Source organism: Leucopleurus acutus (genome assembly GCF_964270905.1).
Source record: "Leucopleurus acutus genome assembly, chromosome: 17".
Classification (NCBI taxonomy): Eukaryota; Metazoa; Chordata; class Mammalia; order Artiodactyla; family Delphinidae; genus Leucopleurus; species Leucopleurus acutus.
The window spans coordinates 48,763,449-48,789,898 of NC_139159.1; the positions used below are offsets into that span (position 1 = coordinate 48,763,449).

Below are 26,450 nucleotides of genomic sequence, written 5' to 3' on the forward strand. Positions count from 1 at the left end.
TACCCCTTTCAAAAGAGAAGCAGTTTTTACTTTAATTACAGCACTTCTTTTTATCTGCAACAATACATACAAAAAATAATTGAAAGGGGTATTTATAATTTACCAAGCACCTGAAGCTTAATTAAGGTGAAGGAATTAATAGTTCCTTTGACCGCATTCCGGAATCACACTTACACATACAATCAGTCTGAAGAAAACTCAATCTACAAAAGTCTGAATTTAAAGACCTTTTAACAGACCACTGATTCCATGCAAAACAATTTTAAAAGATAACAAAGGATTCACCGTCCTGCTTTCCATCACAATTAAAATAGAATTGAATCCCATAATTTCAACATAGAATATAACTTGCCAAAAACATACAGAAAGTATTGCACGTCCACGTGTGCCTAGCAGCCCTTTGCTGAAACACTGTCAAGTTTATCATCTTTGCCCCGACATCCCTTGCTTTCTCAGAAGGGCTAGTTTGTGAGCTCCATCTTCCTGGGGTCTGCAGGACACACCCCTGACTTTGCCCTCCTCTGTCAAGGCATTTGCAGTGGTCCAAAAATGTCCAGTCTCTCCACATCATCAAACTTACATTCCCCAGCACTTCTCTACCAGTTAGTTGCCACGTAGGCTATGCTATGATTTTTCTCTGTAAGATATTACTATCTGGTGGCCATTTAGTGTTTAATTTGCAAGATAAATATAGGCAGTGGTTAAAAGTATGGCCTTTGGCATTAAACAGACCTAGATTCAAATCACAGGTTGGTCTGTTACCAGCCACGTTATTTTTCACGAGCAGCTTAACTTCCCTGTAGGAGGATGCTGATACCTACCTCCCAGAGCGGTGGTGAGGATTAGATGAGATACGTCGGTGGAAGGCTTGGCACTCAGTAAGCTCTCAGTCTGTGGCAGTTACTACTGTCCCAGGAGCATTTGCGTTTTCATGTCAGGAGATGACAGTGTCTGTTCCTAAAGGAAAGTGAGTTCTAGGATGGGATTCCAGGCAAGAGAATAGCAAATGTTTTGGAGCAGGTGGTACCCACGTCTCACCACGTAGGTAACTGCCTGGTCCTCCGGTATGTGGTGTTGATGTCCACCCAAGAGGGGAGACCTTTGAGGAAGCAGAACAATCTGTCTCATGGACGTCATGGGTAGTTGATGTAGGACATCAAGGCATATCTAGCGCTTTCTAAGACTATATGTGGGATAAATCAAATGCACACCAAGGATTCAGTCATTTCAATTTGCCGTAGATCCATGCTACCCAGGATGGTCTCCAGAGCAGCAGCAACAGCCCTGCCTGGGCGCTGATTAGAAAGGCAGATTCTTTGCCACATCCCAGACCTGCTGAATCCAAATCTCTGGGAGTGGGCTCAGACATCTGCATTTTACCAAAGCCCTCCAGTGATTCTGATGCACCCCAGCATTTGATTATCCCTGTTACAGAACATCCACACAAGCCTATAAACGACGAGAATCCAGACACTTATCAGTCTCCGTCTTTGGAGGTCATCCTGACAGGCCCTAGAGAATCTCTATGGCTGTGCATTCCCATATGCCTCACTCTGACATGCCAAGGACACACTCAGCCTGAGAACAGACCCTGGAAAGTTTGACTCTGTCACCGGCAACATGACATTAACAGTGAGATCAACTTCACTCTTATTTCATTAGACGAACTCTCATTTCTTCTTCCCAGGGATGCGTTGTTTTTGATGGTTGGAGCTGGTTGTGTACTTTAGGGTTATTCCTTTGTGTGAATGACTAAGATTACTAAGAACTACCTTCGTAACTCAGATTCCGTTGACATACATTTTTTAGAAACTTGTTTTAGCCAATTGTAGTTTTGTGCCATCATGTCACTTTTTGGAAACATCTAAGCCATATTTCTGTTTATATCCTCGTGCTCACCAAGTAGATGCTAGCATTCTACAGATATTTACAAACCAGTGTACAAAACCTGTAGTTTTTGTGTTGCCTCGTCATTTTTTTAAAGAAATAAGGGTCCATTCGAAATGTAATATGAAGCGTTTTATTGGGCTTCACTTTATGGTGTTTAACAGATACTGCTTTTTAAAAAATTGGGTGTTTGGGGCAACCCTACATGGAGCAAGTCTATTGGCACCATTTTCCCAACAGCATTTTCTCACTGCACGTCTCTGTGTCTCATTTCGGTAATTTTCTCAATGTTTCAAACTTTTTTATTGTTACTGAATTTGTTATGGTAATCTGTGATTAGTGATCTTTGATGTTATTATTGTAATTGTTTTGGGACACCACACACCGCACCCATACAAGACGACAAACTTAATTGATAAATGTATGTGTTCTGACTGCTGCACCGACAGGCCATTCCCCCATCTCTCTCCGTCTCCTCGGGCCTCGCTGTTCCCTGAGACACAATATTGAAATTAGGCCAATTAATAACCCTACAGTGACCTGTAAGTGTTCAAGTGAAAGGACAAGTCTCACATCTCTCCCTTTAAATCAAAAGCTAGGCGTGATTAAGCTCAGTGAGGAAAGCATGTCAAAAGCCAAGACAGGCCAGCAGCTAGGCCTCTTGCTCCAAACAGTAAGGCAAGTTGCAAATGCAAAGGAAACGTTCTTGAAGGAAACTAAAAGAGCTACTCCAGGAACACACGAATGATAAGAAGGCAAAACAGTCTTATTGCTGACATGGAGAAAGTTTTACTGGTCTGGATAGAAGATCAAACCAGCCACAAGATTCCCATAAACCAAAGCCTAATCCAGAGCAAGGTCCTAACTCTCCTGCATTCTGTGAAGGCTGAGAGAGGTGTGAAAGCTAGAGAATAAGAGTTGGAAGCTAGCCGAGCTTGGTGTATGAGGTTTAAGGAAAGATGCCATCTCCGTAACATAAAAGTGCAAGGTGAAGCACAAGTGCTGATGTAGAAGCTGCAGCAAGTTACTCAAAAGATGTAGCTGAGGTCATTAATAAAGGGGACTACACTTAACAACAGATTTTCAGTGTAGACGAAACAGCCTTATATTGGAAGAAGATGCCATCTAGGACTTGCATAGCTAGAGAGGAGAAGTCAATGCCTGGCTTCAAAGCTTCATAGGACAGGCCGACTCTCTTGTTAGGGGCTAATGCAGCTGGTGCCTTGAAGTTGAAGCCAATGCTCATCTACCATTCTGAAAATCCTAGGTTTCTTAAGAAATATGCTAAATCTACTCTGACTGTGCTCTATAAGTGGAACAACAAAGCCTGGATGACAGCACATGTGTTTACTGAGTATTTTAAGCCCACTGTTGAGACCTACTGCTCAGAAAAAAAGATTCCTTTCTAAGTATTACTATTGCCCATTGACAATGCACCTGGTCACCCAAGAGCTCTGATGGAGAGGTACTATGGGATTACTGTTGTTTTCATGCCTGCTAACGCACATCCATTCTGCAGCCCATGGACCAAAGAGTAATTTCGACTTTCAAGTTTTATTATCTAAGAAATACATTTTGTAAGGCTATAGCTGCCATAGATGGTGATTCTTTTGATGGATCTGGGCAAGGTAAATTGAAAACCTTCTGGAAAGGATTCACCATTCTAGATACCATTAAGAACGTTTGTGGTTCATGGAAAGAGGTCAAAATATCAACATGAACAGGAGTTTGGAAGAAGTTGATGCCAACCTTCATAGACGACTTTGAGGGGTTCAAGATTCAGTGGAGGAAGTAACTGCAGATGTGGTGGAAATAACAACAGAACTAGAGTTAGCGACTCAGTCTGAAGATGTGACTGAATTGCTGCAATCTGATGATAAAACTTTCATGTATGCGGAGTTGCTTCTTACGGTTGAGCAAAGAAGAAAACTTAGTTGATAAAGCAGCAGAAGGGTTTGAGAGGTTTGACTCCAGTTTTGGAAGAAGTCCTGTTGTGGGTAAAATGCTATCAAACAGCATTGCATGCTACAGAGAAATCATTCTTGAAAAGAAGAGTCAATCAATTCGGCAAACTTCATTGTCGTCGTGTTTTAAGAAATTCCCACAGCCACCCCAGCCTTCAGTGACCGCCACCCTGATCAGTCAGCAGCCGTCAACATCCAGGCAGGACCCTCCACCTGCAAAAAGATTATGACTCACTGAAGGCCCAGATGATGGTTAGCATTTATAGCAATAACTCTTGTATGCGCTAGGAAACCAAAACATTTGTGTGACTCACTTTATTTCAATATTGGCATTATTGGGGTGGTCTGGAATGAAACCCACTATATATCGGAGGCATGCCTGTATGTTCACAATTAAATGCTTTAAAATTCTTTTAAAGTAGGGTGATTACTTTTTAGCTACGGTGGCTCTCATACAAGAATAAGCCATACACTCAAATCACATGACTTCCAATCATAGGAGGGAATCTCAGATGCAGGGGTTGATGGTAACTCTCAAAAATTGTATGTTCATATTCTAAGTCGCAGAACCTGTAAACATGACCTTATTTGGGAGAAAGGCCTTTGCAGATGTAATGAGTTAAGCATCTCAAGATGAGATCATCCTGGCTTAGGGTGGGCCCTAAATCCAATGACAAGTCCTTAGAAGAGAAGAAAAAGGGGGAAGAAACACAGACACACACAAGAGTACATCGCGTGCAGGCAGAGGCAGAGATTAGAGTGATATGTCTGCAAGTCCAGGGACGTCAAGCATTGCCAGCCACCAGCAGAAGCTAGGAGAGGCATGGAACCTCCAAAAGGAGCCAATACTGCCAACACCTTGATTTAGAACATCTGGCTCCAGAGCAATGAGAGAATAAATTTCTGTGGTTTTAAACTTCCAAGTTTGTAGTATTTGTTATGGCAGCTCTAGGAAACTAAGCTCATTACACCAGCTCATTACAGTACCTTTTTTTTCTTTTGGCTGCGTTGGGTCTTCGTTGCTGCGCACAGGCTTTCTTTAGTTGTGGTGAGCGGGGGCTACTCTTCGTTGAAGCGCATAGGCTTCTCATTGCGGTGGCTTCTCGTTGCGGAGCACTGGCTCTAGGCACGTGGGCTTCAGTAGTTACAGCATGCGAGCTCAGTAGTTGCGGCACGCAGACCCTAAAGCACATGGGCTTCAGTAGTTGTGGCGTGTGGGCTCAGTAGTTGCAGCGCACGGGCTCTAGGGTGAGCAGGTTTCAGTAGTTGTTGTGCTCGAGCTCAGTAGTTGTGGCTCGTGGGCTCTAGAGCACAGGCTCGCTAGTTGTGGCGCACGGGCTTAGTTGCTGCGCAGCATGTGGGATCTTCCTGGACCAGGGCTCAAACCCGTGTCCCCTGCATTGGCAGGTGGATTCTTACCACTGCACCACTGGGGAAGTCCTACAATACCTTTTACTGGTTGCAGCTATCAGCATTTACAAAATTTGGGTTTGAGAAACTTTCTTGAGGAAATAAATTCAGGAAGAGTTAACAACAGGTTTTATTCCTGGAGGTTTATTAAAACCAAGGTTTTATTCCTACACCAAGGGTCATGAACCCTTAAGCAAACAACAGTTATCAAACCACTGCACCACTGGGGAAGTCCTACAATACCTTTTACTGGTTGCAGCTATCAGCATTTACAAAATTTGGGTTTGAGAAACTTTCTTGAGGAAATAAATTCATGAAGAGTTAACAACAGGTTGTGGAGGTTTTATTCCTACACCAAGGGTCATGAACCCTTAAGCAAACAACAGTTATCAAAGGACATTAAGACAGTTTTCAGAAACAGGAGACACATCTATTAGCATTTTGTTTATTGGACTAAAATGCATGTGGACAAAGCAATATCAATGTGTGTAAGTCGTGTACAAAACTTTGACAGTCACCATATGATAGCAGAGCTGTTTCACCATCTATAGGTGAGTGGCTTAGAGACTAAAAACAAGGGGGTAGAGAAGAACAGATATGTCTTTTATAAGGTTAAAGAGGAGTGTGTGACATTAGTCTCTTAGTTATATTTTTGTTTAGACTGCTCATGGATCCATTATTCATTCTTTACTCAACAAATTTATGGAATGCATCTTATCTGGATAATGTTAAACACTGAGAAAGTAGCAGTATTTAAGTTCCTTGCCTTTACATAGCATGTCTAGCTAATGGGAAATGGCAGTGTTAAATAAATAAACAAATAAATAAAACATTGATATGTAGTATGAAGGAAATAAGCAAGGTAATGTAGCCACCCAATAAACAGTAGCCTGACCAGTCTTGTTTTTTTTGTTTTTAGCATAAAAAGCATATTAAACGTAATATGTTTTTCATTTATTTATTTGTCTAATTATTTGTATTCTGTCTCCTTCCGAACTGTAAGCGCCATTAGATCAGGGACCTAGTCTTATTTTCTGCTGTTTCTTAAGCGTGAGGATGCTGCCCAGTATATAGGGAACACACAGTAAATATTTGTTCAATACCTTTGTTGATTGAGTAAGTGAACATGATAGAGAGAAACTGACAGAGACCCTGTGCAAGACCCAGAAAGCATTTATTTGTGTTTGTATTGCATTTGTTTTTAAAATTCTTTACTTTTCTAAGCTAACATATTTTTTTAGGGGAGGAATTTTTCAGGTAGAGAAGGTGTGGAAAAATAAAAACTTAAAAAGATGTAGGTTAGGTGTTTGACCAAACCATTCTGATTTCTCTTTACTGCTAGATATGGCATTTGCTTTCTAAATTTATGATTGATTTATGATTTTAAAAATGCTTATTAAAAATTGCAAAACAAAATTGTAAGACTATCTTTTAAAACAAATAGCTATGAAGAATCAGGGAACTCAGTTCCTTTAAGTTCAGTGATCTGTTTTCTTTTCAAAATTTTAAGAAACTGGCTGGCCTGCTGAAAGCACAGTTTTGCATTTAAAATCATCTGAAATATAGTCATAAAGCCTTTTTTTAAACTTGTAGGATATAAAATCGTTTTCCTTTGCTTTCTGTTTTATCGCTTAGCTTTAAGTATCTACTTTAAATCGATAAGAAAATTTGAATTCCCTAAGAGAAAAATGAGCAAAAGACAGAACAATAAACTGTTACAATAAATGAATAAATTTTAAAAACAAAGAGAAAGAATATAAAGAAACACAAAGAGCCAGAAAGCAAATAGAAGACTTCTATCCTTTAGCAATCAAGGAATTGCAAATAAAATAATGTTAGCATGCTTTGCATACCAACTTGGAAAGAGGCAGTTTGAGGAAACAGGAAGTCACGCACTGTTATTGTGAATATAAACTGTTTTAACCTTTCTAGGAGCAATCTGACAAAGTGAAGTAGAAGCCTCAAAAATATATTTGCCTTTGACCTATTAATTTCACTTCTGAGAATATATGTTAATGAAATAATGAAGTATATATGACTATTTTGCCATAAAGATAATTAGATGAAGCGCTATTTAAGGTAGCAAAGTATTATACATCATTTAAGGGTCCAATAGGAGCAAAATAAAGTTATAGCATTTTATTTCAACCCAAGATAATAGTATTTGGACATTAAAACTATTTTCCACAATTTTATTTAGTGACATGGAAAGATGCTGAAGATGTATTAAAGGGAAAAGAAGTAAATTAAAAAATAATTGTTACAGTGTTGTGTAAAAATATTTACCTATTTTCGAGAAAGGGAGACAGAGACTGAGATAGGAAAAATGAAGTCTACACAGATGTGTTTGTAGTGGGTGAGTAGATTGTGCCTGCTTTTAAATATTTTTCTTATTTGTTCATGGTAAACAACTTCCCTGTGGTGAACACACAAGCTTCTATGTTAAAGTGTGTGTGCTTTATTTAAAATGTAAAGATCGATAGTTTTGCTTTAAAGTTTCCCTGAGGAAACCAATAAAATTATAGACAAAGGGCATGAATAGGCAGTTTGTATAAGGAGACACCTCGTTGGCTATCCTGGATGTGAAGAGATGCTTGAACTCATAGGTGATAGAAGAAATGCAGCATACCACTTTGTACCCACTGGATTGGCCACAAAAGTAGAAATTTGGTGAGAAAGAGGGGAAATAGAATTCTGGTCAGTATAGATTGACATGACCCATTATAGGAAGTGAGTCTGAGGGCCATTCTGGAGAGCACATCTCAGTAGGTTTTTCTGAATTTAACCAGCAATCCAGGTCCCAGTAATAAGGAGTTATTTTAAAAACACAAGATCAAACTGACTTTGTTGTATTATGGATTATTATGAACTTATTTTATTTATTATTATTATTGGCCATGCCACACGGCTTACACGATCTTGGTTCCTCAACCAGGGATCCACCGGGGCCCCAGCAGTGAAAGTGCTGAGTCCCAACCACTGGACCACCAGGGAATTCCCCTAAACTTATTGATATTATTACTATGGACTTTGTTTTATTATTATTTGTGTTATGGATAGAAAAATCAAATAGGAGTCCTGCTTCTCCCAGCCTAATGCACACGAACAAAATGAGTTGTATTAGGAAGAGAAGGTAATTAAAATCTTGGTAAAGGATCACATGAATTTAGATTTTGTGATAAATGAGGAGGAAATGATCTAAAAATGATCAGATATGTGAATTTTAGGAAAGCAGACTTCAAAATCTTACAGCATTAACATAGAGAACTTGCTGAAGCCTCAAGAAGCCACCAGCCCTGGAGTGATAGGGCCACTTAGAACACAGGTTGAGGAAATGCCCATTTGGCCAGAAACATGTCAAATTTTGTAGACAATGAACACTTTATACTTTATACTGGAAGTCAATCATAATAACTCATCCTAACTCAGAAACATATTCAAAAAGATTTTATAAACAAAAAGACCTCCAATATCATTAGTATTGAACCTTCCTCTGGCCCCCATTGTGGGGCTGGAGTGTGATGACACAGAAGTGTGCAGGGTCTAATTGTAAAGCATATGATGGGTCATGGTGTAAGTTTTAGCCTTAAAAAATTAATAAAAGCACATGATTAGAGTTTTCGTTTTAGAAAAATAATTATGAAAGTTTAGAAAGAAAGAACATATGTGATTAGGTGATCAAGTTGTGAATGAACCAGACCTCAAAGAAAAGCAGATGGGCCTTACCGTCATGCCAGCCAAGCAGGACATGGCCAATGTTTACTTAGTACACAAGGGATGGAGTGGAGGTAGGATGTCATATCCAAGGAGGCCAAGAGTAGAGGAAAAATCTAGATGGTAAGCATGAGCTAAAAACCTCAGGAAGTAGTGAGGATTAAGCTACTAGGAACGTCGTGTCTAGACCTGAAGACCAACTAAGGCAGTGACAGTGGAGACAGAGGAATATCACAGTGTTGTCTGTGGTACCAGAGAGCTGGAGACCACTGAAGGGTCCATCTCTGGGGAGAGGGGATAAGTAAATTGTAGTTGGCGGTCACCACTAAATTCTGTGCAACCACAGCTAGGATTTAGGCTTACAACCAGCAACGTGGACACGTCTGAAAAGGCCCATAGCGAGGGTTGCCAGATGAAATACAGGGTGCCCAGTTAAATTTGAATTTCTGTTAAACAACAAATACTTTTTTAGAGTATGATCCAAATATTTGCTAAATCTGGCAACCCTAGTCACAGTACGGCACAATTTGTGAAAATGAAAACTATGTACACAGGCAAATCAACCCAACTTATTTCATAAGGATACAGAGCAAACATGTTGATAGCTGTTGTGTTTGGGGGTGGGGGATAGAGAGAATAAAAAGGAATAAATAAATATTACATAAATAAAGAAATAAGAGAGGGCCTTGAGGGGACAGGTGGTGGTAATGAGCTGAGTACGATTGACTCAATTCTCTGTACCTGAATCCAAAAAGAAGTAAAAAAGAAGTTTTTCTGCACTCTTGGATTTCTTCACGGAAGCCCCGGAGACCCTGCCCGGCTGATAAAGAGAATATTCTGTCCTATGAAACGATCCCTATGGAATACTCTGGCACTGCCGGCCAAATTCAGTGGCAGAAAAGTGAGTAGGAGAGGGACTAGGTAGGTGGTTCCTCTGGAACCTGGTCAGGAGGAAGAAATCTATAAACCGAGTTAAAAAGGAAACTAATGAACAAATCAGGTAGGAACATTGCTTCACCTAGGTTTACTCTTGTAATAGAGGAACACGCTTACATTCTTATAGAGTAAATATTAGTAAAAGATTATCAGCAAGCACAAATCCTGGACTGTTGCCATGGAGACAGACAGAAGAATAGGCCAAGTTGCCGTTTCCCCACTGGAAAAATGATAATTCAATACATGTCGCCCAGTAACGCTGATTCTTTTACTACCTTTTTCTTTTTTCGTGTCACAGCTGATTACAAGGAGAGCTTTAATACGATCGGCAACATTGAAGAGATTGCATATAACGCCGTCTCCTTCACCTGGGACGTGAATGAAGAAGCTAAGGTGAGTGTGGAAGTAGCGCTGCTTCCTTGGTCGCACCTGTTAGACACCGTGTCCTTTCTCTGCAGAGGATCCTTTTACAGAAGCCTCTGAGTAGGGAAAGATCTGTTAACTTGAGCCAGAGAAAAGGGAAATGAACCTATGATCTTTCTCTGGAGTCGCACACGTTCAGTTACGCGCAGCTAAATTGCCTTTTGTGGAGCAAGGAGAGAGGGGGTGTCCTGTTCCCCTGTGGCCTCCCGCTGAACGGGCCAGGCCCCTTGTCCCTCCCAGATCTTCCAGGCCCCCAAGCTCCATTTTAGCACTTGGGGCTGACAGGACTGGGCCAGAAAAATCTTTTCTCCCTGCACTGCAGTTTCCCCGAACACCTCTCCAACTGCTGCCTTCTTCAGAGGCAGGAAGGTGCTCAGAGCCACTGTCTGCACAGGTAAGCTGCTGGGCGAGCCTCCCGACCCCCGGCCCCTGTGAGGCTTCATCTGGTCAAGGGAGGGTGCAGGAAGCAGGGCTGCAGGGCTCTGAACTTGACTCCCTGAGGAAGAGCCACCACCGTGACCTTGAGCCATTTCTTTCCTGTTAACCTCAAGCTTAAGCTTTTCTTATTTCTGTCTGGTGCCAGCATGGTTAAGAAGGGCAACAGTAAAATCTCTGGCCAGGTGCATCCTGAGGCTAGGTGTCCACCGTTGCATGGATTCGGGTAAAAAAGTGAGACTTGATGATACTCAGATTTGCTTTCCAGCCATGAGTCTCTGAGTTTATGAAAACTGAACTTTGCTGCTATGCCCACTCTTCTTCCTGTGTTCTGTACCTTCTGATTCTCGATCCTTATTTTGCACCAAAGGGAAGGTTCCAGGTGAACCCTAAGCTTGTTTTCTGCTTCGGTTATGTACCATCTAGGAGGGCGTCAGAAGACTTTGTCTTGGAATTAATGAAAAGGTCAATGTAAACAACTACTTTCAATGCTTCATTGTCTGTAAGCAGGGGAAGGCCAGGTGAGAAAGGAAACTGGATGGGAGTTTGTGGGCATGACTTAGAGAAGAAGATGAATTGCTCAGTGTCTCATTTCACTCAGGTATAAAACAAAGTAAATGAAATTGGCTTTAGGCCCAAGAAAGGTGACCTAAATGGGCAAGCAGAAACAGAGCTCCATAGTAGCTGGGAGAATGTTCCAGTGGGTCAGTGCATCTGAGGGAAGGCAGGAGGCCTTGTGATGTGATGGGCAGAGAAGTGCAGGAAAAGCTTCTCCTCGAGGCCCCACTCCACCTCCGTTTAAAGTTCCTCACCCAAGCCCCAGGCTTTCTCCTCGTGCCCCCTTCTCTTCTCCCAGAGGCTAGATTACTGGGCTGGGTAAGGAAAAGGCAGTGTGTGCCATGGTATCAGAGCCCAGGGTTGGAATCCTGGCAAGTCAGCTGACCTCTCTGGGCCTCAGTTCGCTCATGTAAAGCAAAACAAAACAAACTTTTCCGATTGTCCCTGCTGTACCAAGCATGTGCTGGGAGCACGATGTGTGAAACTCCAGTCTCTGAGGGAGGTAAGGGAATCATTAGCTGGACAGCAGTGTGTGTGAGGAGTGAGAGGCAGGCCCAAGCAGAGCCATCCATTGGGAAGACAATGGGATCCTATACTTGGAAGTGCCTTGTCAAGGTAAAGCAAGCTGTAACTGCAGCCCTAAATTTCCTTATCATGCAATCTGATAACACGTGCTAGAAGGTGAATGTGTTACCTGTTACCAGTCAATAAGGACCTTTTAAAGAAAATGCCTGAACCTGAAGGGACATCTTGAATGATGGCGGCTCTATGGTCAACCAGTGAGGTAGTTAATGGGCGTTGAGTTGACTTTTCTTGCATTTCCCATAGGTAAGGCTCACTTTTCTTGTTGAAATATGTATGTTTGTGCACGTGTATTGTTCCAGGCTGACACATTTAAGGTCACATCTGCTTTGACAAATGGCAGTGCTTGCTTGTTGTAGCAAAACTTGTTTCTTTAATACATATTTTCAGTAACTATTATTTGGTAGTTGTAATTGTGAGCAGTTTGGGTTAATCGATGAGTGATAAAAATAGCTCTAAATACTTCTGCCAAACTACTGGAAGAGCTTTTAAAGAAAAACCATAAAAGTTAAATCCATTTCATTAGGTAGGCTGAGAAGATTTTTTTTTCAACCTGCAGGATGTAAGGTTTTTCTTTAAAATGTCATTGATTTGGGGCTTCCCTGGTGGCACAGTGGTTGAGAGTCCGCCTGCCGATGCAAGGGACACGGGTTCGTGCCCTGGTCCGGGAAGATCCCACATGCCGCGGAGCGGCTGGGCCCGTGAGCCATGGCCGCTGAGCCTGCGCGTCCGGAGCCTGTGCTCCGCAACGGGAGAGGCCACAACGGTGAGAGGCCTGCGTACCGCAAAAAAACCCACAAAAAACATATCATTGATTTTATAATAAGCAGGCTGCAAAAAAACCCAAAATTACATGATTGGGAAAAAGGTTTTCAACAAAGCAAGGCATAAAATCCTCTCACGGTGGGATTGTTTGTGATTTTCGTACTGTGAACTTATTCTCGGGAGCAGTTGCATTTGACTTCGAGTTCCTCTTGGTAACATCCACACAGAAATCTGTTGCAGGCTTTAGGATTGCGACATTCATTCAGTGTCACATGTTGTTTTAGTTCATGTGGCCAGAGGACACACATTTGTGACCCGCAGCCTTATATATTCCACAGAACGTATATGTACGTGTGTATCCTGCATTTATGTACTTATATTCCAAGTTTTAAAATATTTTGCCCACATTTAATAATCAGGAGATTCAAGAAACAAACAAAACGAAAACCTAAGTTTCCAGATTCTTTTGGGTAATTAGAGATTCTGGCAACATGAGCCCGAGTGTTTGCAAGCCCACGAGTAGCTCTTGTGAGGTACCAGCTGTTCTCTTTAATGCTTTCTCTAGCCTTCTCCATCGTGGAACTTTCCTTGCCTGGTCCTCGTGGACACTTGAAGTTTCACGCCCCAGTCGCACCCCCTCAGACAACTGAATATGCCGTGTACATGTTTACTGGCTCTCGGTGTTGGGGAAAGCAGTGACACAAGGGAGGTTGACGCCGTGTGGCTGAGAGGAATGGGCCAGTCAGGAACCCCACCAACCTCCCCGGCTTCCTTTGGCAACGGGCCACACAGAGGCTAACTTGTGTTGGTGCCGTTACAGGGAGCTGCTGCGCCCTTCTTTGTTTGAAAGAAAGGTAGTAAATCTTGATCTTTGAGGATATTTTCTAAAAAATCAGAAACCACTTGGGTCCAAATGTGAGTGTGTACCAACAAGTTGGATAATATGACTTCAGGGGTAAAAATAATGTATAGCTTTTGGCACAAGACCAGCTTTGAAGTGGGTGATATCCCGAGAGACACTACAAATATACTTTGAGCCATGGCAGTATCATTTGAGAGATCTGTGTGTCTTCCCAAGATAGCTTCTATTTGGATATTTGGTTTTGGTGCATTTATTAAAAAATTAAAACAATCCCGTATTTGTTAGTCTTCCCACATATGCATCATCAAGGCCTGATGACAAAATTTATGGATTTTTCCGGGACACTACTCTTTTCTTTTGCTGCTGACCTATGTTCTATTCTTACCTCTCGTTTAGCAGGAACAGAAGAAAGGAAAGAACGTGAAACTCTAATCATTTAGTTTAATTTAATTACAGGAAAAGTTTGGCCAGGGAAGGTGTTAATAGAACCTAGGGGCAGGACAGGAATAAAGACGCAGACGTAGAGAATGGACTTGAGGATATGGGGAGGGGGAAGGCTAAGCTGGGACGAAGTGAGAGAGTGGCATGGACATATATACACTACCAAACATGAAATAAATAGCTAGTGGGAAGCTGCCGCATAGCACAGGGAGATCAGCTCGGTGCTTTGTGACCACCTAGAGGGGTGGGATAGGGAGGGTGGGAGGGAGGGAGACGCAAGAGGGAGGAGATATGGGGATATATGTATATGTATAGCTGATTCACTTTGTTATACAGCAGAAACTAAGACACCATTGTAAAGCAATTATACTCCAATAAAGGTGTTAAAAAAGAAAATGAGGTTACGGGATTAACTGCAGATCGCCAGTCTCAAGGGCAGCACGGTTCTGGCAGAACTACTGCAGACTTCTTCCTCCCAGAACCGGTTTTGCTGGTTGTGCTGCAGCGTCTCTGCACAATGACGCCCGCAGCAGAAAGAGTCTCCGGCAGGACATTCGTTTCCCCTCAGGGTCTGTGCAGTCTGGAAGCTCCTGTAACTTGAACCGGGGTCCCTGGGCCCCTGGGAATGACTCAGGTGGCCTCCAGGTGGGTGAGGCCCTGGGCATCCATGCTGGTGGAAGCTTGGAAGTTGATGAGGTTGGGGCACAGGGTGACAGAGAAAACAAAGCGCTGAAATGGGGCTCAGGCAACCAGGTATCGTCCCGGCGCGGGAATAGCCAGCTTTGCGTCTTCTCTCCCTTCTGAGCTTCAGTTTCTCAGCTGGAAAATGGCGGGAAGCGGAACAGGGAGGGGCTGACAAAGTATTAAGGTCCCATCCGTAAGATTCTAGTGGGAGCACCAGAGGGCTGCATTCTTTCACATAACTCCCACTTACAAGGTCGTTTCGATTTCTCTTTCTCCCCTCAGCCAAACGCAGGTACCCACAAAGCAGATCTGTTGGTCACTAATCCCCGAGATGAGAAGTTCCCAGGCAAGCCCCTATTGAATTATTGAAGGGTGGTGAGCTCAGATTCCTGGCACCGAGCGCCGGTGATGACATCACCCCCAAAGCGGGAGCACACAAACCCTAATTATAGGCTCCCCTTTCTCCCCGATTTCTAAGGAGATTCTTGAAACCAGGCCCCTTATTTGTGTCCAGAGCCTTTTTCTCTGTTCGCAGTGATTTCAAGATTAAACCAACCTCGACGTGCTACAAAGGCCTCTCTCATGTGACCACAGAGAATTACTTGAGCATTAAGATACTACTTAGCGCTCTGAGGAACGAGTTTCTTTTTTGTGTCTTTTCACTGGAACACCATACCAATTTCCCCCTATTTCTATGTCTCCCCCTTCTCGTGGTTTGTAGACTACCTGAGATGAAGGAGGCCTATTTCCATGAACCCTCTGCTGCTAAGCCTTTCGGAATGATCTTGAGTCAGTGAAATGTTCCTTTTCCCTCACTACCAGCACTGCTAAATAAGCAAGCAAACAAGTAAATCCACTCCTAACCCATTCCCCTGTCTCTATGATTTAAAAAGAAAACGTATTATAATTCAGTTATATGGGGCTCTGTCTGCCCTGTGTTACTCTTTGCTGCGGTCTAGCCCAGCACCTCTGCTTGCGGAAGCGCAGTGACTGCGCTCTGGAGGGATGCCTACCCCCCCCCCCCCCCCCCCCCCCCCCCCCGCCCAACTCTCTCTCTTGAGTTGCAGGAGGGGCTTCGAGAGAGTAGCTGTCAGGCCCTCCGCTTTGCAAGATCAGGTGGGAAACGTTCTTCCTGCATTTTGGTATTTGGGAGGAACTTTCAGACCAGAAGTTGTTGCAGTTTTAGAGAGAGTCAAGGACACAGATAAGGCATATTTTCATCCCTGTTAACAGATTTTTGTGGTGAAACTGGGGGTGGGCAGGGCTGAAAACTGGTTGGGGTGAGGTGGGAAGTAGAGAGGCTGAGAGACACCATGGATCATTTTCCTGTGCATCTCAGATTCTGATTCCACTAAATATCAACTTGCTTCATAGCAGGCTCTGCAAGATTGGGCAAGTGGAAAAGGTGGACTTTGAACCATGTCCCTCTGAGTCCAGAGTCCATGTTCTTAAACCATCCCAACAGAGGGATATCTGTAATTATTTTTAGACCAAAGAATGCTATGACTTTCCTTCTCAAAGAGATGTATAGGGTACAACCTAGGAAGCAAGAAATCAAATGAATCTCATTTCCTTGAGCAAAGCAATTCTATCAAGTCACCCTGATTTTGCCACCCATCCCCCCCATCCCCACCAACAAAGGTGGGCCCACTGACCCAACACTTCCAGCACAAAGGTCTCTTCCTATCCATGTCTTTGGTTGCCCTGGTACATTCCCGGTTGATGTCATACATATTATTGACCAGAATGCATAGGGGAGTGAGGACTGTTTGGATCCCTTGCCCTCTTCAACTGAGTGTGTGTGTGTGTGTGTGTGTGTATTAGCCTAACATTAGTGATCTCATTGGCCTAATTATGACCTCGCTCTGTGTTAATTGAAGATCAGTGCATGCTTTCTAATAGTGCAGCTCTGAGGCATAGCAGCGTTTTCTCCTCCATACCTTACACATTTATTCTCCATTTTCCCCACTTCTCTCTAGCTCCTTTTCCTGGTATCCTGAATTTCATTTTCCCACTCATTTACATTATTTCTGTACACTTTTATGCTTTGGTTTTTTCCTGTTACGAACAGTGAAGACTGTTCCTTACTCTTTTTTGCCATACCATGTAGGAAGCACAGCATGAAAAAATTCGAAGCAAGGATGACAGTTATTATTCGAGAAAATGAAGGTTGCAGAAGGTACACAATGGCTCCCTGCTTTACGTTCGCAACTTAAGAAATACAGTAAATGAAAACCCATATTTACCAAGCTGGTAAATTGGAAGTAAACATTTACACATAAGCAATATATATTTTATATTTAGATTCCTCTCACTTTGGATCCCTTTGGATGCTATAAATGAATTGCATTTACAAAAGAGATTTTCATGTAATTTTTTTTATTGAAGTATAGTTGATTTACAGTGTTTTGTTAGTTTCTGGTGTACAGCGCAGTGATTCAGTTTCCATGTAATTTTTTAAACTGAGAGAAAATGCCAGATGAGAGGATGCATGTTGATATTCCCTCTAGGCCCCATTTCCCTTAATATTTTTGCCTATTTTTGCCTCTGTGTCTGACTTTGCACTAATACCAAGGAGATGTCATTTGAGAACTGAGACCCAGTCCGAGGGATGGAAACATGGATGTGCTAAGAGGAATCAGCTGGCTGAGCAGGAAAGCAAAAGTGAAAGTTGGGAGTAAAAAGTTCTCTTCCAGATTTGCAATTCTATCCTTAAGGAAGAAAATGAAGTTGCTTGAATGCCCCAGCACTGCCCTGCAGCTGCCCTGGACATAAGGGCATTTGATGGGGCCCGTGTCATGAATTGCTTCATATTGTGAGACATAAATAAAGCTCTCACATCGGGTGACTTACTTCTGTCATGTTAAGTCCAGGTTTCTTCCTTTTCTTCCTGTGTGGTTCAGCCCGTTCTCTTCCCAGTGCTGTCTTTTCAAGGTACAACAAGTGGTCAGCAAGCCAAACCTAGCTCTTTACTCTATCATTTGCTAAGGGGTAGGAAACAGCCCCTCAGTCCTCAGATCTCAATGTTAGTAGCTTCAAAGACAGGATGGTGCAAATGGCAGTGCTTTGATCACAGCCTATGTAAAGGCAGTAAACTAGAGAAAATGTAAGTGTTCTAACCTTCTTGTACCCTGTAAATTATTCAGTCTGTCTTTGTGGAAAATATGTTAATGCTCATTGAAAGACTGTTTTGACATTTAGTACCAAATCACAGCAGAACCATTAAAATTGTCCCAAATTTATCTCACCCTCCTTCCTTTTCCCTCTCCCTCAACATTTCTTTTCGGTCTAAAAGATTTAATCAGTTTTTATGGGGCTCCACTGTGTGTGTCAAGCAAAGTGCTTTAGAAAGTTACAGTTTCGTTAGTCTTGACGAATCACGGCTTCCAAGGGGATGCTTCTAAATGGACTGTATTCTCTTTCTGCCAAACTCCAGTGTTGGTCACCAGGGAGAAGGGGAGATGTGTAAATATTGATTTTCAAGATGAAAAGAGTACCCAAAGGACCGGCCAAAGGAAGCCATACTCCTGAGTGCCCTGTGGGTTCATGACCTAGTTTGTTTCCCTGACCTCCACCTCCCATCAGCAGTCCAGGGAGTCCACTTTCTGCTTACAGGACAGTCCAGGATGCAGTGGAGTTGATGGATATTACTGATAAAGAAGAAGTTATATCCTAATGTTTTGACTAAATAGAGCCCAGGTTTCAGCAGGTCATCATATGGCAGAATAGAGGATATTATAGGGCATCTTCCATGCTCTCCAGAGTAAAGAAGGGGTGGGGAAGGCTCCTGGGAGGGGTCTTGAAAGGTTGAGATACACACCGCAAAGCAGGGCAAATGGCATTTTTATGTGTTTGCTGGGGCGTGGTGTGGGTGAAGGAAGCTTTAAAAGGGAAAGGTAAACATTTGCTGGAGTCTTTGGTATTGAACTTAAAGCCACGCCTTTGTTCCAGTTTTATAAGGTAATGGATGGCAGGAAAAGCTATAAAGCTGGAGTTAATTCATATATAGAAGGAATAATCTTTGGAAACCATCTCATCCAAGCTACCTACGGCTTGATCTTTTGTTAGAATGTGGAGTATCCATGGTTTCTGGCCTGAATTCTGCTGAGGGCTCTGTAACTCACATGTATCAACTGTTGTGTGTATACAGAGACTGAGATCGCATACTTGGATTTCATAGACTGACGTGTGTGTGTGTGGGCGCGTGTGTGTGTGTGTGTGCGTGTGTGTACCATGGCTAGTATTTATTCAGTGATTACCATATACCAGGCACTCTGCCAGGTGCTTTATATACCTTATGCAATATTCATACTTTAAGTGGATACCATTTTTCATTTAAATAATGGAGAGGTTGAAGTCCAGAGAGCTTACACAGCGAATGCACAGCAGAGCTGGGATTCCCACCCTGGGAATGTCTGTCTGAAGCATGTGCTCTTTCCATAGTGCCTTTTCGTCTTGGGAGAAGGTAGTCGTAGTATCTTCTGTATTATCTGTGGCAAAGGCGCAGTCATCCCCTCCAAGCAGCTTGCCTGCTGTACATCACGTGCTGGGCCAGGCAGTGGGAATTTACAGACACACCAGCCAAGCAGAGTGTCTGCCGCTCTCAGAGGACATTTTGGCTGGGCCGAGAACTCAGACATATCTGTAAATGACTGTAATATGAGGAAGAAAGTGACAAAGACTGTAATGAAAACAGAATTAAAGGGCCAGGAAAGTTCTGGAGAGGGAGATAGCCCTGTTTTTTATTTTATTTTAGTTTTTTAATCACAACATAAAAAGATTTATTTTCTTGAGCACAGATAAGCATCCACCTACTAGATTAGTAGCCCGGAGCTTTTTGGTAACTTTATTTTTTTAAACCATTTTTTAAATTGAAGTATAGTTGATTTACCATGTTGTGTTAGTTGCAGGTGTACAGCAAAGTGATTCAGTTATATATATATATATATATTTTTCAGATTCTTTTCCATTATAGGTTATTAGAAGATATATAACTCCCTGTGTTATACAGTAGGTCCTTGTAGGTTATCTATTTTATATATAGTAGCGTGTATATGTTAATCCCAAACTCCTAATTCATCCCTCCCCTGCCCCCCAACCCGCCCCCGCTCTGCCATCCCCTTTGGTAACCATAAGTTTGTTTTTCATGTCTGTGAGTCTATTTCGGTTTTGTAAATAAGTTCATTTTTTAATTTGTTTTTATTTTTATAAAACATTTCTATTAAGTTTTCTATTTAAAAAAATTTTCCCAATTTCTTGTGTAAAAAATTGCAAGTGAAAAGTTGAAAGAATAATACAGTTCTTACCACATACCCTTCACGTAGATTGACTCATTGTCAGTCTTTTGCCAGATTTGCTTTCTCTTCTCTCTCTCTCTCTCTCTCTCTCTCTCTCTCTCTCTCTCTCTCTCTCACACACACACACACACACACACACACACACACTTTTCTCTACTAAAGACTTCAGCACCTAGAGAGGGCGCCATTCTGTGGGATCAGGGAAGGCTCGAGGGAGGGTGTGGCACGGGAGGGAGTTGTGTCTTAAGGGTCGGGTGGAATTTAGACGAGTGTGGGTTGGAAAGGGGAGCCAGGTGGAAGGACGGGGCGCTCAAAGGTGCAGAGACTGGCCGCAGAAGAAGAGCTGGGAGTGGGGGAGCTCGGGAGAGAATTTCGAGTGGGCTGTAAGGAGGGGAGGAGAGACGCCAGGAGAAGGGGTGAGATGCCGCGGAGAGAATTGGAGGGTGGGCGAAAGAGGGTCAAGGTGGGAACTTTAGACCCACCCATTTAGGGGAGGTAGGGGAAGAGGAACCAGAGAAGGAAAGGGTGGTCGGGAAGGAGAGGACAGAAGGATGGGGAGAGGAGGAAGTGGCCAGTGAAATGGGTGTTGTAGGCAGTGGTTTCTCACAGCCTGAGCCTCCACAAACAGCAGCAGCAGCAACTTGGGAAATTGTTAGAAGCGCAGATGCTAGGACCTCCGACCTCAGACCTACTGCATTGGAAACGCCAAGGGGGCAGAGTCTTAACATGTTGTAACAGGGCCTCCTGGTTGCAAACCCCTGCTTACAAGGATGCTACTGAGAAGGCTGACCCGGAAGAAAGCAATCTCGGTAGAATAGTGAAGTCCTAAGTCAGATTCAAAATAGTCGGTGACATGGCCTTTACTTACAGCCAGTGATTTATATGTGCTCATGTTGAAAGCATGCATTGCAGCATCGTTTACAAGATGAAAAGACTAGAAACAGCCTCATGGTAAAGACATTGTTATTCCATAATCATGGTTCTTTTAAAAAAGAAAAAGAAAAAGCTGTCTTCAAAATATCTTGTCAAGTGGAAAAAGCAGGCTGCAGAACTGTGTGTTTACTGTGCTACCATTTGTACAGAAAAGAAAAGGATATGAATTTGCATAGCTTGTTTCTAGAAGGATGCACAAGAAAGCGTGAAGGATACTCAAGAAGCTGTTGGTTGGGGAACAATGCTGGCGGGGGAGGGGGTGTGGTTTCCATGTTTGCCCTTTTGAACTTTGTGCTAGATTCAGATATTACAAGCTCAAAACAAGTTTTAAGTATTAAACATGAACAGAAAAAGGTTTAAAATAATAACAAATGATCAGACATTTGAGTGAGTGTCTCTTTCAGTCTCTGCGTAAATTCTTCCTCCCACTGAGAGCTCATTATTTATGAAACAGGCCAACCCATTGTTACACAATGTCCAATATTTTCCTTGTCCTGAGGTGCTGTTTCACAAGACGTGTTCAGGTGACAGAGCTGAGTGGCAGAGACTGGCCATTGGCAGAGCAATGAAGGTTCTGCCCGAGAGAGTTCGCCCTTGTTCTCTCCGCACCAAAGCCTATGACTCTCCCCCTTGAAAGTGTCCCACAGAGATAGATTTTATGTTTTAAAAATCAATTCACCGGGCTTCCCTGGTGGCGCAGTGGTTGAGAGTCCGCCTGCCAATACAGGGGACACGGGTTCGTGCCCCGGTCCCGGAAGATCCCACATGCTGCAGAGCGGCTGGGCCCGTGAGCCATGGCCGCTGAGCCTGCGCGTCCAGAGTCTGTGCTCCAGAACGGGAGAGGCCACAACAGTGAGAGGCCTGCGTACCGCAAAAAAAAACAAAAAAAAAACAAAAGTCAATTCACCTTTATAAGATATCTCTCTATTCGAGTTCTGTGAATATAACTAATCTACTTTGGAATCATCTGGGGAGAACAGCACAAAATGCCTTGAGAGAGAGTCCGGACAGGAAGCTCTTAGAGTAGTCTGGTAGGAAGGAGAGCTGGAACTGGGGGCCAGGGGGACGCTGAGGAAGCGAGCCTCGTGGCACAGCTGGGGAGGTAATATGTATGGGGCTTTGCGGACTGTGCCGTGGGGCTGAGGAGGAGCTTGGAGTCAGAGAGTAGGGCTGGCTGGGTGACCGGGCATCTGAGAAGATGGAGATCATGGTGGGCGCAGGAAGCTGCCATAGATTTTCGTAGCACTTTACAGTTTAAAAACGTGATCTCAGGGGCTTCCCTGCTGGCGCAGTGGTTGGGAGTCCGCCTGCCGATGCAGGGGACGCGGGTTCGTGCCCCGGTCCGGGAAGATCCCACATGCCGCGGAGCGGCTGGGCCCGTGAGCCATGGCCGCTGAGCCTGCGTGTCCGGAGCCTGTGCTCCGCAACGGGAGAGGCCACAACAGTGAGAGGCCCACGTACCGCAAAAAAAACCAAACAACAAAACAAAAAACGTGATCTCATTTTAAAGTGTCACAGGAGCAAGCTAGGGATTGTTATACCTATTTCAAAGATGAGGCAAATGAGGCCCAGAAAGGTGCCATTAGTCCAAGGCCATAGTGTCAGGATTTGCACCACGGACATAATTTTGAGTCTCCTGTACCTTTTTTTTTCTTGCTGTGCTTTCTCTCATTTCGCCCTCCAGCTTCACAGAACGCTCTTTCCTCTTACAAAACTTCTCCTGTGAGTTGATCCCATTTAATCCCTGCTTCCGGGGCTCTTAGCTCCCACAGAGCCTCCTTCCGTAGCCTTACGTTCATCCTCCCTTGCTGTGTGAACACCTTGTCCATCCTGGAAGAACACCTGTGCGTGGCCCTGCTGCCCGTGTTCCTGCCCAGCCTCCTGCCTCTGCCAGACTCCCCAGCCGAGGTTCTCCCTCTCCATCTTGGTGTCCTGGCTCCCTCGCCCCAGCAGTCTAGCTTCCTGTCCTTCCCTCCAGGAGTCCGGCCTCCAGAAGGGGCGCAGACCCTCTACTTCTGATCCTGGTGGTCTTTTCTTAGTGCTCACTCTGTCCTCTTGGTAACTTGGATGTTGGATACTGGGGCCACAGTTCTATCTGCCCTTGGCCTCAGTGATACACCCTTGACCTCATCAAGTGTTCCTGACCTGGTCACAGTGATGCAAGCATCTTGGTCGGCCTCTTCTCTCCCCAACGGCCTTTTTTCAGGCCCCCTCTGAGCCTCCCACTAGGCTGGTCTCTTCCCTCTTTTGAGAGCCAGGATGCACGTTCTTCTCCTCCATCTCTCATTTTTCTAGCTCAGGACACCTATAGGAAATCTTCCCTTGTTGAGCTCTCTCCTTTTTTTCAAGTTCTTACAGTACGTACAGCCTGAGATATTCAACTTAGTTCCTACTTCTATGCACCCCACCAGTGTATTGAGAGATGTTATATCTCCCCTCTTCCTTGGTTGGGAAGGAAGGGCCCTACCATAGATTTCTATATCTCCTGTAGCATCTGTATGTAGCATCTTCAGTAGCATATGTACATGTATCAATACATACATGCATATGTACATACATACATTCATACTGATTATATAATTGGTGCTTGACTTGTGTTTGTTGATATACAGATAGATAACATTTTTTTGAGGATAAACGTGGTCAGAGCAGCTAACTCTGCTGTATTATCTTGACAACTTCAGCTACACAGAGCAGTCCTGACTCTTAGGATGTTTTGCTTATGAAAGCAAGAACATGGAAAAAGAGGGAAATGTGTATTTAGAAAAGTAATTTTCTCTTAATTCGTTGGACAGATATTTGTTGAGTATCTCCCATGGGCCTGGCACTGGGAGTAGAGTGGGCTTGAGGCAGACAAGGGCCCTCCTCTTACGTGTTTAGAGTCGCATGGAGCAGACAGATAATTAAGCACTAAACAGAGAAACAAGATAGATCGAAATAACGTTCAGTCCTATGAGGCAACCAGAAAAGAGCAGCACGGTAGGGCGTGTGCTACTCGTCACGGGCAGAGGTGGGAGAAGGAGGACGAAGACAGCTCTAGATGGCCAAGGTGGGGATTGCTGAAGAGTGGCCATTGGACTGAAACCTGAACGAGAAGAAGGAGCGGGCAGTGATGATCCTGGGGGCAGCCTTGGAGGTAGAGGGCACAGCACGTAGCAAAGACTGGCAACGGCGAACAAGCTGGGCATATTCTGCCAATGGAGAATATTGAGTACTAAAGGAATGTGGAAAATGTGGTAGAATACGTGAGTAAGCCGGAAGTGTATCTGTGCACACCCACAGTATCTGTAGGAGAAAAGGAAGAAATCTATTCTCAGGTTTTAAATCATTCCCTAAAGGAGCTCTGTCTATATAATGGAGGTGTCAGGAAATCTAGGAGTTTCTTAGATCCTCAACAAAATCACAAACTCTCTGAGGGCAGGGAATCTCAGTATTCTTGTGTCCCACCTCGTAGCATGATGCCAGGCACAGAGAGAAGATATTTGATAAATATTTGATGAATTAACGCATGGAGAAAATGAATAATTGCCCAAGACTGAGATTTCATATGTTAGTATTATTTACTTTTAGTTTGTCTTTCTGTCTCAATTTAGCTTTGCCTTTGTACCAAATGCAATCATATAAATGGGAAAAAATGCTGAAATGTGAGAAAACCATCTATAAGGTCTTTAATAATTCTAAGAACCAGAAAGAAAATAGAGTATGGAAACTGGCAAGAGCACACTTAACGTATTAATATATTGTTTGCATTTTACAGTGAAAATGCTGATTTCTTGCTATATGCCATGTCTGTAATTTGGAGGCTAATGTGTGTGCAATTTCTTGTAAATGAGCTCTTAAGAGTCTCAACCTTAGGAAATAAGTAGCTTTCTTAGTGTCTAATCAGAGGATCTTCTTGAAAATACAAATTACAATTGTTTAAAGAGGAAAATAAACAATTTCCATCAAATCATGGACCTTATGATTTTTTAAATCCCAAACTGCTTTGTAAATCAAGATTGGCCTATTTGTTTTAATGGCAAGCTCTCAGAAAAACTCTTGGGAGTTAATAATCAAGTTAATGCAGCAATTCTAAAGCCCATTAATCTGTATTTGTTTTTTTTTTTTAACATCTTTATTGGGGTATAATTGCTTTACAATGGTGTGTTAGTTTCTGCTTTATAACAAAGTGAATCAGTTATACATATACATATGTTCCCATATCTCTTCCCTCTGTGTCTCCCTGCCTCCCACCCTCCCTATCCCACCCTTCTAGCTGGTCACAAAGCACCGAGCTGATATCCCTGTGCTATGCGGCTGCTTCCCACTAGCTATCTACCTTACGTTTGGTAGTGTATATATGTCCATGCCTCCCTCTCGCTTTGTCACAGCTCACCCTTCCCCCTCCCCATATCCTCAAGTCCGTTCTCTAGTAGGTCTGTGTCTTTATTCCTGTCTTACCCCTAGGTTCTTCATGACATTTTTTTTTTCTTAAATTCCATATATATGTGTTAGCAAGAGAAAGACAAATACTGTGTTCGTTTTAATAAATCTTACTACACACATAATGCACAACTGAGAGGTATTATAACCTGGGTAAAGTCACTTTTCTTGTGTAGGAACTACAAAATGGGAATTGCAATTCACGTGTTAAAGAATGATTTTATTAAAAATTATCAGTTTTCATGAGACTGCCTCTATTTCTGGAATACAAATGCTCTTTCTATCTGAATCAGTCTTTGAACCAATGACAGAATTAAAATTGTATCTATTATCTGCCTGGATACACCTGATTCAATTAAAATTTTTCTAAAAAATAAATTATGTGCTGTAAGAATTATAGGAAAATAACATTCATAACTCTTGGTTGGCAGACCAATTGTTCATGGCATTTCTTTACATAATTAGGGCTTCTACTAAAGTTAAAAAGAACTTTCTGTGCTTGACATTTGGATGAACATTGGTGAGGGAAAGCATACCTTTTCCCTAAGTTTCTGTAATACACATTTACAAACAGCGCTTTGTAGATAAACTTCCAAGAATTGTGTTGTCACATTTGCCTGCTGGGTATAGAGCTCAGACATGGTTGGGTTTGCAAGATGAAACAAATTAATGCTTATCAGTCCCGACCCGAGGTTTTAGTTAATGTCCTTCCATGCCTTCCCAACCCCCGCAATTGCAGTTAAAGTTCAACCATTCAGGTTTTAAGTGCAGCACAGCGAGACTGTGATTGATATCATCAGGCACATAGACTGTGCTTTGCTATTGGGTCAGACAGCCAGGCAGGAAAAAAGCAGTGCCAGCCCTATTATAAAATCCCTGCTTATAGGATAAAATCCCTGCTTGTTAGGATAAAATTCCTGCTTGTTAGGATAACTCTGGGAGCTGGCAACACAGTGTAGCAGAGAAGGCGGATTCTCGTGTTGTTTACTTTCTATGGAATTAGGATGCCATGAAGCAAAGAAGGCCCACTGGATCTTCTTCTAAGGGCCTTTCTCCATTACGAGGACCTAAGTCTAAGTGTCTCCTAGTGGTAGAGTCCGGAGTGTAGACCTTGTCTACAGGATGGCTGATCGTAAC

The 26,450-nt window shown here is 43.0% G+C and overlaps 1 protein-coding gene across 1 annotated transcript in view; it reads left to right on the forward strand.

The window, feature by feature from the left end:
* Window positions 1-26,450, forward strand: part of GRHL2 (grainyhead like transcription factor 2) — a gene marked incomplete at both ends in the record, with an annotated part of 113,404 nt that overhangs the window by 43,815 nt on the left and 43,139 nt on the right. The window contains one exon of the mRNA XM_082858802.1: window positions 10,210-10,304. Within this exon, the coding sequence (XP_082714928.1) occupies window positions 10,210-10,304 (95 nt within the window). The remainder of the gene's footprint in view (window positions 1-10,209; window positions 10,305-26,450) is intronic.